This window comes from Curcuma longa, chromosome 11, assembly GCF_044706935.1.
Source record: "Curcuma longa cultivar G26 ecotype Majalengka, Jawa Barat chromosome 11, ITB_CL_G26_1.1, whole genome shotgun sequence".
NCBI classification, from domain to species: domain Eukaryota; kingdom Viridiplantae; phylum Streptophyta; class Magnoliopsida; order Zingiberales; family Zingiberaceae; genus Curcuma; species Curcuma longa.
Genome location: NC_133871.1, coordinates 4,483,276 through 4,497,180, shown reverse-complemented (window position 1 = coordinate 4,497,180; position 13,905 = coordinate 4,483,276). Strand labels below are relative to the sequence as shown.

The 13,905-nt window shown below is 40.5% G+C and overlaps 4 protein-coding genes across 4 annotated transcripts; all 4 read left to right on the top strand.

The window, feature by feature from the left end:
* Positions 1–1,204: 1,204 nt before the first annotated feature.
* Positions 1,205–3,269, top strand: LOC141842306 (triacylglycerol lipase 2). Its single transcript, XM_074730515.1, has 9 exons — positions 1,205–1,405; positions 1,503–1,616; positions 1,714–1,854; positions 1,949–2,059; positions 2,187–2,330; positions 2,451–2,491; positions 2,600–2,679; positions 2,795–2,890; positions 2,950–3,269. Exons 1-9 carry the CDS (start codon positions 1,205–1,207, stop codon positions 3,267–3,269), a joined length of 1,248 nt encoding a protein of 415 aa, XP_074586616.1.
* A 1,240-nt stretch (positions 3,270–4,509) lies between these two features.
* LOC141838381 (uncharacterized protein At4g15970-like) lies at positions 4,510–5,594 on the top strand. Its single transcript, XM_074725829.1, has 3 exons — positions 4,510–4,623; positions 4,703–5,044; positions 5,118–5,594. Exons 1-3 carry the CDS (start codon positions 4,510–4,512, stop codon positions 5,592–5,594), a joined length of 933 nt encoding a protein of 310 aa, XP_074581930.1.
* Positions 5,595–5,762: 168 nt separating this feature from the next.
* LOC141838382 (mitochondrial import receptor subunit TOM20-like) lies at positions 5,763–8,362 on the top strand. The gene is made up of 6 exons (XM_074725830.1): positions 5,763–5,926; positions 6,023–6,095; positions 6,248–6,417; positions 6,509–6,556; positions 7,011–7,094; positions 8,109–8,362. The coding sequence occupies exons 1-6, from the start codon at positions 5,831–5,833 to the stop codon at positions 8,235–8,237; spliced, it is 600 nt and encodes a 199-aa protein (XP_074581931.1). The 5' UTR covers positions 5,763–5,830; the 3' UTR covers positions 8,238–8,362.
* A 2,675-nt stretch (positions 8,363–11,037) lies between these two features.
* Positions 11,038–12,929, top strand: LOC141838380 (CBL-interacting protein kinase 6-like). Its single transcript, XM_074725827.1, has one exon. It carries the CDS (start codon positions 11,315–11,317, stop codon positions 12,656–12,658), a length of 1,344 nt encoding a protein of 447 aa, XP_074581928.1. The 5' UTR covers positions 11,038–11,314; the 3' UTR covers positions 12,659–12,929.
* The last annotated feature ends 976 nt before the right edge of the window (positions 12,930–13,905 follow it).

The window sequence follows — 13,905 nt, the reverse complement described above, 5'->3', positions numbered from 1 at the left end:
AACCCGTGGGTTCGGGGAATCCCCATCCCCGAACCCACGGGGATTAAATCCCCATCCCCGCCCCCATCCCCGACTCTCAGAAAACAACAACAAGTGTTTTGTGAAACAAGCCTCAAGATCATTGGAGACCATAAATTCCACCACAAATTCCCCATCCGCGAACCCGAATCCCGACCCGAAACAACAGGTGTTTTTTAAAGAATCGGGGCGGGTTCAGGGATGGGGATAGTATTCCCATACCCGCCCCGAACCCGAACCCATACCCGAAAAAAACCCCGAACCCGAACTCATACCCGAAAAAACTCCCCAAACCCATCCCCATTTCGGGTTTTCCCCGCGGGGCCCCGAACCCGCGGGGAAAATTGCCACCCCTACCTGGGGGTAACTGATCTGATACCACGGAAGTTTCCCACCGATCATCAGGATAAATCGGAAAGCGTACGCAGCGGCCAACGCAGATGCCCAGCATCCTTTGATTGCGATCTTCATTTTGAGAAAAATTCTTGCAAATACGTCGTAGCTGGGAATCAAACTGCGGATGTCTGGATGACAACCTGAATGTCCTACCACGACACCATGACCCTAGGGACAAAGTAGATGCATACGAGATGTAAGGATAAGGTGTGTAAGATAACAGATTGCACGACAACGTACTCCAAGGTTCATGGTCTCAATCAAATGCTAGCGTACGTAGCCAAACGAAGTTGATTTCCATGCCAATACAAAGCAGTCGCAACCAAAATCATATCGTCAGCACTGAAACTAGTCAAAGGATCGATATTAAAAGTTAACAAATCTGAAAATAATGGCAAGTAAATGCGCATTAAACGAGTTTCTTGCTCAGCATTAATTATCTTCCATGCCAGCTAAGGAAACTATAAGGCTATTTTCTCAGCGTTATCCTCTATGATCCCTTCCTCAGTGGCAAAATCAACACCACCAATATATATATATATATATATATATATATATATATATATATACTTGCTATTAAAAAAAGCTTCCAATTAAACCTGAAATGCCAATTAATCCACTTTCTTCTTCTGCTAGTGAGGAAAGAATCACAAAAAGCCATACCAAAGAGAGCCCACACTTTAAGGAGCTTTGGATAACAGTTATCTCATTATCATGTACAAGGAAGGGCCATAATTTCCCTTCCCTCCACATCAACACTACTATATATGTGTGTGCTTTGTTCTCAAACATGTACATGGCTTCTTCACACACCACTTGCTCTTTTCTCTCCTTCTTCCTCCTCTTCCTCTTCCTTGTCATTGTCCCACCACAAGTGCTTGTCGGAGCGCGGAGCTTAAATGGAAGGGGTCGGCGGTCGGGAGGGGTGACCGGCGATGGGCTATGCGAGTTGGTAGTGATTCCTCAGGGCTACAAGTGCCAAGAGTACAAGGTGTGGAGATATATCTGTTTGTGTGCGTGTGTCTTCCATTTCCCCAAACTAAATAAAATTGGTATGTGTGTTCATGTGAATTGATGTGTCATGGAAGGTTCAAACAGAGGATGGATACATTCTTGGCTTACAAAGAATTCCACAAGGACGTGAGAGCAAGGGAGATGGCAAGAAAAGGCAGCCAGTGCTATTGCAGCATGGGATCCTCGTGGTATATACATGTATATTTTTTGATTTCTTTTCTTATCTAATAAATAAAAATTAATTAATTAATTAATTAATTTTGTATATTAATTGAATTTCTGCAGGATGGGTCGAGTTGGGTGCTGAATCCACCAGAGGAGTCATTAGCCTTCATCTTGGCAGACAATGGATTTGATGTGTGGATTGCAAACACAAGAGGGACAACGTGGAGCCCTACTCACATTTCTCTCAACATAACTGATCAGGTTAATTCATTCATTTAATTTCCCAAACTACTAATCCCACGACCATCTTAGTTTAGTTGTCTAATTACTGTATTATCATTTAATTAATTAACAGGCATTTTGGTCCTTTTCTTGGGATGAACTGGTCTCTTATGATCTACCTGCCAACTTGGACTTTGTATACCAACAAACTGGCCAGAAGGTCGATTATGTTGGCCATTCTCTGGTAAAAATTAATTTACATATATACTAATTAATCAGAAACTACTAATTATAATTTAATTATTTTGATGTAAAAAAAACAGGGAGATATATATTTGGAGTTAATTACATGGCAATCCTTAACTGTGCAGGGCACTTTGATAGCTTTGTCATCTTTGTCACAAGGGAAGCTTGTAGACAAGATGAAATCAGCAGCTCTTCTCAGTCCAATCGCCTACTTGTCTCACATCACTACTCCACTGGGAAATCTCGTAGCCAGAGCATTTGTTGCAGAAGTATGTATCCAATTACTTCTCCAATCCCATAAAATTACTAGACCAAGCATCACAATTCTGTTTAAGCAAGTGAAAGAGGGACTTAATGAAGGTTTTATTGATTTTTTTCCCCTTCTGCAGGTTACTAAATGGCTTGGGATATCAGAATTTAATCTCAAATCGTAATGATTTCTTAAACTTGTGATTAGAGGAGTTTAAGCAATTCCATATGTTGATTCTCTTAAAGTATACTTCTAATTTAAATGCAAAATTTGCATTGATGGAAACAGGAAGATTGTATCAGATTTCATTAATAAGTTGTGCGATCAACCAGGTGTGGATTGCTTTGATTTAGTGGCAGCAATTACAGGTATATATTCCTTCTTTTTGAGTAATTATTTCATTACATATTTAATCTTCTTTGTTTGAATATAAATATCCATTACATTAGTGTGTCATTTCTTATGTATGATAATGCATGATAGGGAACAATTGTTGCCTCAATCACACTGCCGTGGAGTACTATTTGAAGTATGAACCGCAACCAACATCGACAAAGAATTTCATTCATTTAGCTCAAAGTAAGTTCTTGAATTCTTAAGGTCTTACTTCAATGCATCCTTATAACACATGTTGACAGTGGTGAGAGATGGAGTCATAACCAAATACAATTACGGGAGCAAGGAGGCCAACATGAAGCACTATGGCCAGGTGAATCCCCCACCCTACAACATGTCCAACATTCCAAAGGATTTCCCTTTGTTTCTTAGCTATGGCGGTCGGGATGCGCTCTCCGACACCGATGATGTTCTACAACTCTTAGATGACCTCAAGATGCATGATGTGGATAAGCTAAGGGTTCAGTATGTGGAAGAGTATGCCCATGTTGATTTTGTATTAGGGGTTAATGCTAAAGCTATTGTTTATGGTCCAATCATCTCATTCTTTAATACACATTAAATGTCAATTATTTAATGTGATTGGGGTTACAAATGATGATGAGATGGATTATTGTCCAATTTGGCAAGTGAAGTAATTAATGTATTGTAGTAATTTTATAATAAATATAATGATTAAACCAATAAGACAATGTCAATAACTTCTAATTATGATGATATAGCATTCATCAAAACAATTTATAAATGATCATTTATATGAAGATGTAGAAAGGAAAGGAAAAAGGTTTAAGGATGAAAAAAGGGAAAACAAAGGAAGTGATTTACTAAATTCTCCTATAAAATTAATTTTCAAGTTCATTTTTTTAATTTGGCCAATCAATTCATCTATTAGTTTTGAATTTCTTAATTTTTTTCATAAAATATGTTTTGAAAATTTGAAATATATATATATATAACTTTTAATATTATTAAAGGTGCATAGTATCCAAACTTAATGATACATATATTACTTTCCTTTTCATCTTATTTTTCCAATGTATAAAAATATAAATAATAATAAAAACACTTTTTTTATAAAATTTTGAAGTTAAAAAAAAATTTACTCTGGCCAATCAAGTCGTTATGATGTCGTTTAGTCCATTAAATTTTTTAATTTTCATAAAATATAATTTGAAAATACGAAAAAATATCATCAGGCTTTTTGAAACTTTTAAATATATAAACGTGAATACTATCCAAATATTAATGATAAATATATTCTTTTCCTTTTCCTTTTTTATTTTTATTTTTCTAAAAATATTAATAAAAATAAGGGAAAATAATGCAAGAACTAACGCACATAAATCCAATAAAAAAATATTTTATTAGTTGTTATACATATAATATTATTTTGACGGATGACTTATAGCAAGTGGTGTATACAGTATACATTCCATAATTTTGTATATATTTTTTATTTACAGATTAAAAACTATTTTTTTCAATAGTTTCATCCAAATTAATGTTTAACTAATCAATAGAATTCACCATAGTGGCAAATTTTCTTAATCTCAATTATTGGCAAGGAGATGCTGGATCGAATTCCTGTTCTAGTTGTTTGATATCCAACTATAAATTATAGTTCGGAATAATATTTATATATATTTTTTAAAAAAAGTAAAATTCGACTTGCTTCGCAAGCAAATCTTTCGAGATATCTTACCATAAACTCTCTCTAGATTTGCTATTTATCTTCTTATCCTGCGTTGATTTACCATATACTCTCTCTTCTTCTTCTTCTTCTTCTTCTTCCCTCCTCCAACATGAGAAAAATATATAACATTATTCTTCTTCTTTTCATTCTTCTGGTTCTTATCGTATCCTTTACTTTGATCATTTCACAGTCCTCCTCAAATCCAGCAAGCTTTTTGCAAAAGGTAATCTATTCTCTAGCAGCTATCTCTCTAATTTTCTCAGATCAGTTAATAGATTTTTGTGTATTCGTGATTATTGCAGGATAAACAGACACGAGACTTGAAGAGATTATTGAGAAGCGCTGCGAGAAAGGATAACACGGTGATAATCGCCATGCTAAATGAAGCACAAAATGCAATCTTCGATCTGTTCACTGAGAGCTTCGAAGTGGGGCATGGAACAAGCAGTCTGCTGAATCACATGGTGGTTTTGGCACTGGACCGAGGGGCTCTCGAGCACTGCGAGTCCCTGAACTTGCACTGCTATTTCCCCGACCACACGAACAACTTTGAGAGCAGAGAAAACAGAGAGACGACGATGATGAAGAGTCAAATTGAGTTCTCCAAAGCAGTTCTACAGCTCGGCTACAATTTCATATACACGGTAAATCAATCTTAAACTGAGTTTAATTTATCTGTGTCTTTCCTCCCAAACAAAGTCGATCGTTGCCTCGTAGGATTTGGACGTGGTGTGGTTTCGAAATCCCCTGCGTCATTTCAACGTCCTTCCTCAAGTGATTTTAGCCACGGACTTTTACAGAGGAGAGCAGTCGCTTGAGAATTCGCCCAACGGAGCTTTCATGTACGTGCTGTCCTGCACCCAATCGATTGAATTCTTCAGGTCTTGGCGATTCGCCGCGATGCGGTACGTCGGCGGAGATCGCCGGACGGTTTTGACCAGAGCGGTGCGCGAAGGCGCCGGTCGATTCCGTCTGAAGCTGCAGTTTCTCGACACTGATTACTTCGGCGATTTTTGCCGGCGCGGCGTCGACCTGAGCAAGGTTGTCGCAGCGAGAGCGGGGTGGTGCTGCAACGGCACGGCGGGCGATTTGGGCGCTGCGAGGGCTCTTGCTCGAGAGTGGAAGAACTACGCGTCGCTGCCTGTTGAGAGAAAAGTTTCCTCTTTTGGAATCAAATACAAGTGTAGGAGTTGACGAAGGTTGGAAGTTGCTTGTGATGTAACAAAAGGGGTAAAAAAAGTTAAATAAATAATATTTCAAGTAATTACTTGGATATGTCTATTCCATATATGGCAAGGTCCGGACACGGCCCATTTAGATTTTTGGGCTGCGCCCACTGTAAACCATACGGTTGCCTGCCTTTTACACTCTCCGACGCTCGCAGTCGAAGAAGAGAAAGGGGAGGATCGCGAAGGAGTTGGTTGCGATCCATGGATTTACAGCTGAGCGATCTCGATCGGTTGGTGTTCGAGAAGGAGCGCCAGGCCGCCGAGTTGGCCTGCACCGCCGACCCCCGTGATGCCGATGTGAGTTCCCCACCTCCTCTGTCCTTTCTGTCGAAATCGCATCGCTAATTTGTCCTTTTTCTTCGTGTTCTTTCCTGATTCGACTGTTCTTTTTAGAATCTCACGAAGTGGGGGAATGCGCTTCTGAATCTAGCATCGTTTCAGAAAACCCCCGAGGATATGATTAAAGGTTCTTATTTATGCATTCGAGCCGTGTTTTGATAAATAATAACAATAATGATAAAAGAAATCGCAGCTTTGGAAGTTTAGTTGATCGTGTGTTTCTGTATATCAATATGATTGATGATCCCTCGTATTTTTTATTTTTTATTTTTGTTGCAGAAGCCATAATGAAACTGGAACAAGCCTTGGAGGTGGATCCTGAAAGGCATGCCACACTATTCATATTGGGGAATGCCCATATTCAGCAAGGGTTCTTCACCCCTAATAAACAGGTTTCTTTGGGATGCTTTGACAAGGCAGCTCAGTGCTTCGAGCAGGCTGTGAAATTGGTAACTCTCTTCCTCAAAAGAGGTCCTGCTCACTTCTTTCTCCTCAACATGGTCAATGCATTTCGTTCTTTGACTTCTCTGATTCTTCTAGGACCCTGGAAATGAGATGTATCTGAAGGTACTGGGTTCGATAAGCCAGGTAAGTTGTAGGTCCATATGTTTAGGCTTCAAGGTTTTACTTGCTTTGCAGCAACTAATTTCGTAGTAGAATGACCTTGTAAAAGCTCCTAGTAACTATGATGTGTTGTGCTAAATGTTGGACTGAGACAGTTGAGCATCCAGAAAATGATTTTGTTTGACTTGTGCTTCTAGTTGTGTGGTTGTATCAAATGTGTTATTGCACTGTAAACTTCTGTTAAAGGTGGCACTTGCTGAGATTTTACCAAACTGAATTAGCATCCATAGCCTTCTTTAACTAAATTGATGTCAATGTTTTACTGTAGCAAGTATTTTATGTGTGTGTCTATATATATATAACGAAAATAACATATTGGTTTGCTTACATGTTATAGTGAAGTCCTATTTTCCATGATATATGAGATGATCAGTAATATCTCAGAATCTTTCTTGAGACTTTTAGATCTCTTCCTCAGGCACCTGAGTTGCACAAAGAAATCCAATTTCATATGGCTAATCAACAGGCTTCCCAGGAGACAGTTTCTCCTTTCAGAAAGAAGGTAATGTCAAGCTTTTGATGGAAGTTCCAAACAAACTTAAGCCTGTCTGAATATTTGCACTCAGATATGTTTTTCTTGTTTCTATTGAAATTCTCAATTGATTTATCTTTTATTATCTTGTTATAGGCATCGTCAAGGAATTCATTTTTGGTTTTGAATATTTATTAGTTTTTGATTACTCCATATTTGAGCATGAAACCAAGGCATTTTTCTTAGAACTTTTATTCTTTAAAAGACCTTTAAATGTCAGATAGCTTCAACTACTGTATCGATTGATTGTTGATGTGCTGTGAACTATAGTAACAACTATCATCTATAATTCCTTCCTGAGTATGCTTGTGGATTGGCACCAGACACCATGCAACTAGGCTCTTCCCTGTTTTTCTTGGCACACTTAATTGCAGTACTGCTTGCACCAGGAATGTTTGTCTAAACCAAGGACTAGAACAAAAGTATCATAAACTTCTAACTTCAGTTTAGACTGAATAAGATGGTTTTGCCCATTAGTGGCTTCTCTGTTTCTTAATATGAAAGATCTGAGAGAAAAATAGGTTTTTGCATTATGATTTTACTTGCTGCTGCATGTCCTGAGAAAAACAATCAGTTTTATCTCAGTTGGCAACACCTCCGGATGGTCATATATTGTCGTGGCTGAACATATTACTTCGTCTATATTTTATCCTCTTTTAGCCATTATTCCGTGCTTACTTAAAACAGTGAGAATCATCCCATTTAAAAGAGCTGCAACCATTTAATTTGATCATAGATGCATCAAACTACTTCAAAAGATGATCCCCAACAAGGCATGAATGCTGAATGGCAAAAGCTTCGATGGTGACTTATAAATAACCAGAAAATCATTGGATATAGATAAGGACTTGTTGTTAGGATTTGGTTTAGATATTGTACTTCCAAATCCACTATGCTTTTAGCGCATCTATTTTCTGGTTTGTATTGATATATTAGATGCGTTGCACAAGGAATCTCATTTCTAATTCTGCTCCTAATTTTCAGGCGCCCAAGAAGGAGGAGAGTGGTCTGAAGTATGACGTACTTGGCTGGGTAATTCTTGGGATAGGAATTGCTGCATGGGTTGGAATGGCTAAATCGCATCCTCCTCCTCCACCTCCAAGATATATGTAAAAGACGTAGAGCTTCTTACTCTTAGCGAGACGAACATTCTGTGATACATAAAGATCACCTTCTTTTGTAGCAAATTTGGACCAGACTATACAGCTTTATAAATTTTTTGATGGGGACCTTTTTTTGACATGTCTAAGCCCTACATCAATTTGAGATTCTGTCAAGGGATGTTGACATCTAGTGTATAGTTTACCAGCAAATATTGTTGCTTCACGAATATCAACTGCTTAAAATAAGTTGCATCGGATCATCTTGGTTATCAAGAATTCCTGTGAAGATTAATTTTATAGTGGTATACTATTTCATAATTTGAAATATAAATATGCAGCATCAGATTTGTTTATTTGATGTTCAGATCGAAGAAACAAGAATCTAGATCACCCTCGGCAAGCATTTGATTTTAAATTAATGGATCTATACAAGAGTTCAAGCAAACTGTTAGATCTTCAACTGTGGCAGCAGGACTGTGACACAAAATACACACCACATTGATATCACAAAAACAACAAACTGTATATTCAGGGTCAACTCATAGATCTTCTCTGGCAGCTACGGACTTGTATGAAACGTTGTATCACTAATTTGATTTCAATCTATTTTTATCTCCTAGTAATTTTTAATTGTATTGTACTAGTCAACTAGTCTTATAATCTATGCAATATTGTATACTTAATTTGTTACCTAATTGTGGGACAATCTTATATATCTTTTTCTTTTAAGCTAATTGAGAGGCTAACGACAATAAAAGAATGTTCAAAGACTCCTTTGAATTTGCAACTCACTCTTTATCAATTCAAACAATTATAATTAGCACAAAAGAAACACAATTAAATCTAATAATTGTTTTTGGTATTTTCCGCGCTTAACTTTCACAAATACCTAAATTGTGTACCATACTTTAATTTTAAATTTACAAAATACCCTCAGTGTACCCTAAAACACATTTAAAATCTCGAAAAAAAGGGTGGTTACATTTTATAAGATTTTTAAATTACATTTGTCTCTTTTGGGAAAAGCTAAATTTTTTCAAAAACGCACAACGGACTAAAAAAGGTATGGAGTCAAGATTGGAGGATATGGTTATACTTAAGAGAATCCCTTGAATATATTTTTCCTAATTCGTATCGAACAATGTGCCCTTCAATAAGTTTTGATCATAAGTAACAAATGACTATACAAGATCCAAATTCAACAACTTATAATATGGTTAGACTCGTAAAAGTCCCAAAAATTAATGTTAAATAAATTTTGTATTAGAATTCTTTAGAGAATTTTCAGTATTAAGGTATGGTGAAAGACTTAAGAAAAAGTTACAAATAGAGAATTCAAGGTTAGGTATACACATGCGTGGATTTGGTCAAAATTAAATGCATTTTCATTGTTTTTAGATTTTGTATGTTATATCGAGCCCAAGAATAGCCCAATGGGCCCTATGGCGCATTATGATCAAGCCCAAACAACCTTGTCCATCCTAAGAACTACATTGTCTCAAATATATATAGAATTTTTGCAACAATAATTCGATTGGGTCATGGTTAGGCTAGCTAGTTTCTTAAGCATCCGGTGAGATCGAACTCTGACTAGTAGATGTTCTCATATCATATTGGATCTTTCAGTGTGGGGAAGAAGAAAAAGAAGATTCCCAATGTGATTGCATGAGCCAATAATGCAGTAAACAAATTAAACTTAGTGCCCCATCTTCTCTTGCTCGAAACAAGAGGGAGACATGGGAATCTCTTCAGTTTTGTTTTATCTTCTTTAGCCAACCAGATGAGGTAATATTTTGTTTGATATCACCTTAAATTGGGATTAAAATTAATCTAATCTTTAGTAATATACGATGTTAATTAATAGTGAATAAGAACTCAGAGCCCTGCATGCTGCATGCTGCATGCCGCTGCTGCAATGTATAGTTCTGTCAGCCATGACGTCGATGCTTAACAGTCGATCGACATGCATGTATATGTACGTATACACTAGTGCTCTGATCAAGTAGTGTTTATGGGCTCAAAATTGTAAAAGAGGACGAGGGTTCGAATTTCAGTGAAGTCGAATAATATTTTTTTCTATCGTTGTTAATTGTAAAATTAACAAAACCGATTTACCTCTTCACAGAATCGATCATATAAAATTAATAAGATGATAAATTTTATCTTTTGACAGAAGAAATAGTGCTTATGGGCCCACAAAAGGACCAAACACTGAAAAGAGTTTGGCCTCAATATCTAACATGTGATTTTTGATGATACTGATTCCTTCCTTCCACGTCTGTCCTCTTCAACAATAATGCTCACAAACTAGCCATCCATCCCATCACTGTCTCAGGATTCATGAAAGTACTACCCAAAACACTGGTGTCTGTCGACACATCATTGGCTAGCTGGCTATAATTCTGACTAGATTACTGTCGTTTTTAGGTTAATTAACTACATATTGTGGTAATAATTAACGAGAGGGAGGATTATTCACATTAAAGTATGTAGATAATATGCTTTTAGTTGAATATAATTGTTCTTACGAGGAAAGGGTGATAGATACTGATGTGGGCCGCAAGCAGGCCGACACATCGGACGGACAAGATCGTACGAGGAAGCGCCAACCTAAACCGTGCCTTTCGGCCAACCTATTGTCCTTCTTTCAACCGTACGATCTCCATCCGAAGGTTGAAATTGGTAATCGATGCATACACCGCCGTTCGGCACCGAAGCGACTGAGGGGCATATTTGTCTTTTCGGGATCTGTTGGCCGCTATTTGAACCTTGCGGGTGCAACCATGGACGCCGCGGTGGCGGTGTTCTTCCCGGCGATGAAGTAGGTGGCCCGAGGGTCGAATGGTGGTGATCCGGTAGGTGATGCGGAAGGATGATGCGGATATTCTGCTCTGAGCTCTGGGGCGGCCGGAAGCAGAGCAAGCACGCTGCCAGCCGATCGTGCCACCGGAAACACGTCGAGGACGGGTAGATCAGCAGCTCGGCGCCGTTCGAAGCAGTCCCTTCATTCTTCTTAGACGATCACGCTTGTTTCCCAACATTCTTCAAAGAAAAAAAAAAAAAAAAAACTGATTTTTGTAGATCGAAATGGAGGAAGTACCATCTCCGGCGGTGTCAGGGGAAGGACGGAGTGTTCTTCATGGGAAGTATGAGATAGGGAGGGTGATCGGGCAGGGTACCTTCGCGAAGGTGCACCTGGCGCGGAATCTCCTCACCGGAAAGGGCGTCGCCATCAAGGTGGTGGGGAAGGAGAAGGTGATCCGGGTGGGGATGATGGAGCAGGTGAAGCGCGAGATCTCGGTGATGAAGATGGTTGGCCACCCCAACATCGTGGAGCTCCATGAGGTGATGGCGACGCGCACCAAGATCTACTTCGCCATGGAGCTGGTCCGCGGCGGGGAGCTGTTCTCCAAGGTGGCCCGCTCAGGTCGCTTACGCGAGGACGCCGCCCGGCACTACTTCCGCCAGCTCGTTTGCACCGTGGACTTCTGTCATGGGCGCGGCGTCTACCACCGCGATCTCAAGCTGGAGAACCTCCTCCTCGACGAGCAGGGCAACCTCAAGATAGCCGACTTCGGACTCAGCGCCTTCGCCGAGCACGTCCGCCCCGACGGCCTCTTCCACACCGCCTGCGGCACGCCGGCGTACGTCGCGCCTGAGGTGGTCGGGAAAAAGGGCTACGATGGGGAGAAGGCCGACCTCTGGTCCTGCGGCGTCATTCTCTTCGTCCTCCTCGCCGGATTCCTTCCCTTCCAGGACGAGAACATCCTCTCCATGTACAAGAAGACCCGCCGAGGGGACTTCCAGTGCCCACCGTGGTTTTCGTCGGACGCCCGACGACTCATCACCAAGCTGCTCGACCCAAATCCCAAGACAAGAATCACGGTCGAACAGCTCACCGAAACTCCATGGTTCAAGAAATCGACGATCACCAGATCTCTTTCCGCTCCTCCGGCTTCGGCCGCCGCTTCGGAGGCGGAGGAAACCAGCGATAAAGAGCGCGCAAAGAGAGACGGGGAAGAGCCCGAAAGGCTAAACGCCTTCCACCTGATATCCTTCTCCGAGGGTTTCGACCTCTCGCGGCTCTTCGTCGGCGGCAAGTCGCGGGAAGAGGAGATCTTGCGGTTCGTGACGAGGGAGCCGGCGAGAGGCGTGGTGTCGAGACTGGAAGGCTTGGCGGCGGGGAAGTACCGGGTGACGAAGAGCTGCGCGTCGGGGGTGAGGTTGGAAGGCGAGCAGCGGGGCCGGAAGGGGAAGCTGGCGGTGGCCGCAGAGATCTTCACGGTGGCGCCGTCGGTGCTCGTCGTGGCCGTTCGTCGGGACGGCGGCGACGCGTCTGAGTACGAGACCTTCTGCAGCGACGAGCTCCGGCCGGCGCTGCAAGACATCATCTGGACCTCATCATCCGATGAACAAACTGCTGCGATCTGACCGTACGTGTTATATATTGCACTGTAATTGTTCATCCTTGTTCTCGTCCGCCATTAACAGCCCTGTAAGAGCTTTACTTCATTTGATGCATGCTCAGCTATTAGCAGTGTTGTGTCACTCTTCAGTTTGTCATCATCCCTCCATTGTTGTACTCGTTTCACCTCTGTTAAGTCATTGCATTCACCAAAACTTCAAGTTTCGATTTTGAATTGCTTCAATGATTTGATATCAACAGTTCAATCTAGTGGGGGAGGAGATTCTGTTTTTTGTCCGTTCGACAACTTGTCAGAAAATTCAGCCAAAAGGTTGAATAACGTGCTCTGTTTCTGGTGATATCTTTTGTTGTCGTGATTTGCTTTTGCAAATAATTATCTGAAGGAAAAAAAATGTTGCTGTTTAGGGTTGGGGGAAAAAAGGTTTGAGGAAGAACTGATCACGGATTGTTGTTTATGTCGCAAGGGTTTGGAATAAAGGGGGATAATTGAACAAATAGTATGTGATTTTTTTTTTAAAATTGATGCGGGTGTCACGACGGACATTACAAGTCATGCGGAGGTTAAGGTCTGAATCGATGTGGCAACACGATGGACATTAGAAGCCGCGCAAAGGCCAAGGTTTTAGCTGATGTGGTAAAACGTCACCCCGCTAGAGGAGAATGTCCATCACCTCTAGAGCTATCAAACGGGTCAATCCATGGCGGGGTGGGCTATCTCATAGCGGACCCATCATATGACGGGCCGGGGCGGGTTAACCTACCAATTTGACAGATTGGGAAATCTCCAACCCAATCCAACTCAAGGCGGGCCGTGGGTTAGACGGGCTAACCCGCGGGCCTGTTAAAAAATAAAAAAATATTAAAAATATTAAAAATTTTAAGTTTGAAGTATAATTTAAATTGATTAAGTTGAAAGTTTTAAGTTTGAATTATAATTTCTAAGTTTAAATTGTATTTTAAATAAATGAAACCCACTAATTCATTAAGTTTTATACTTTAATTTTAAAATTTAAAATAAATAAATAAACTTTCTCAACCCGCGGGCCAATCCAAGCCTGCCGCGGGTTAACCCATGTGGGTCGCGGGCCTAGGCGGGCCAACCCACCTCAACCCATCTTAAAATGGGTTGATAAAATTTCAACCCAACCCGTCTAAATTTCTTGGCGGGGCGGGCCAACCCGGCGGGCCTAACCCAACTTGACGGTTATAATCACCTCAAACTCAAATTGCAGGATTCAGCCCTAGATTTGAT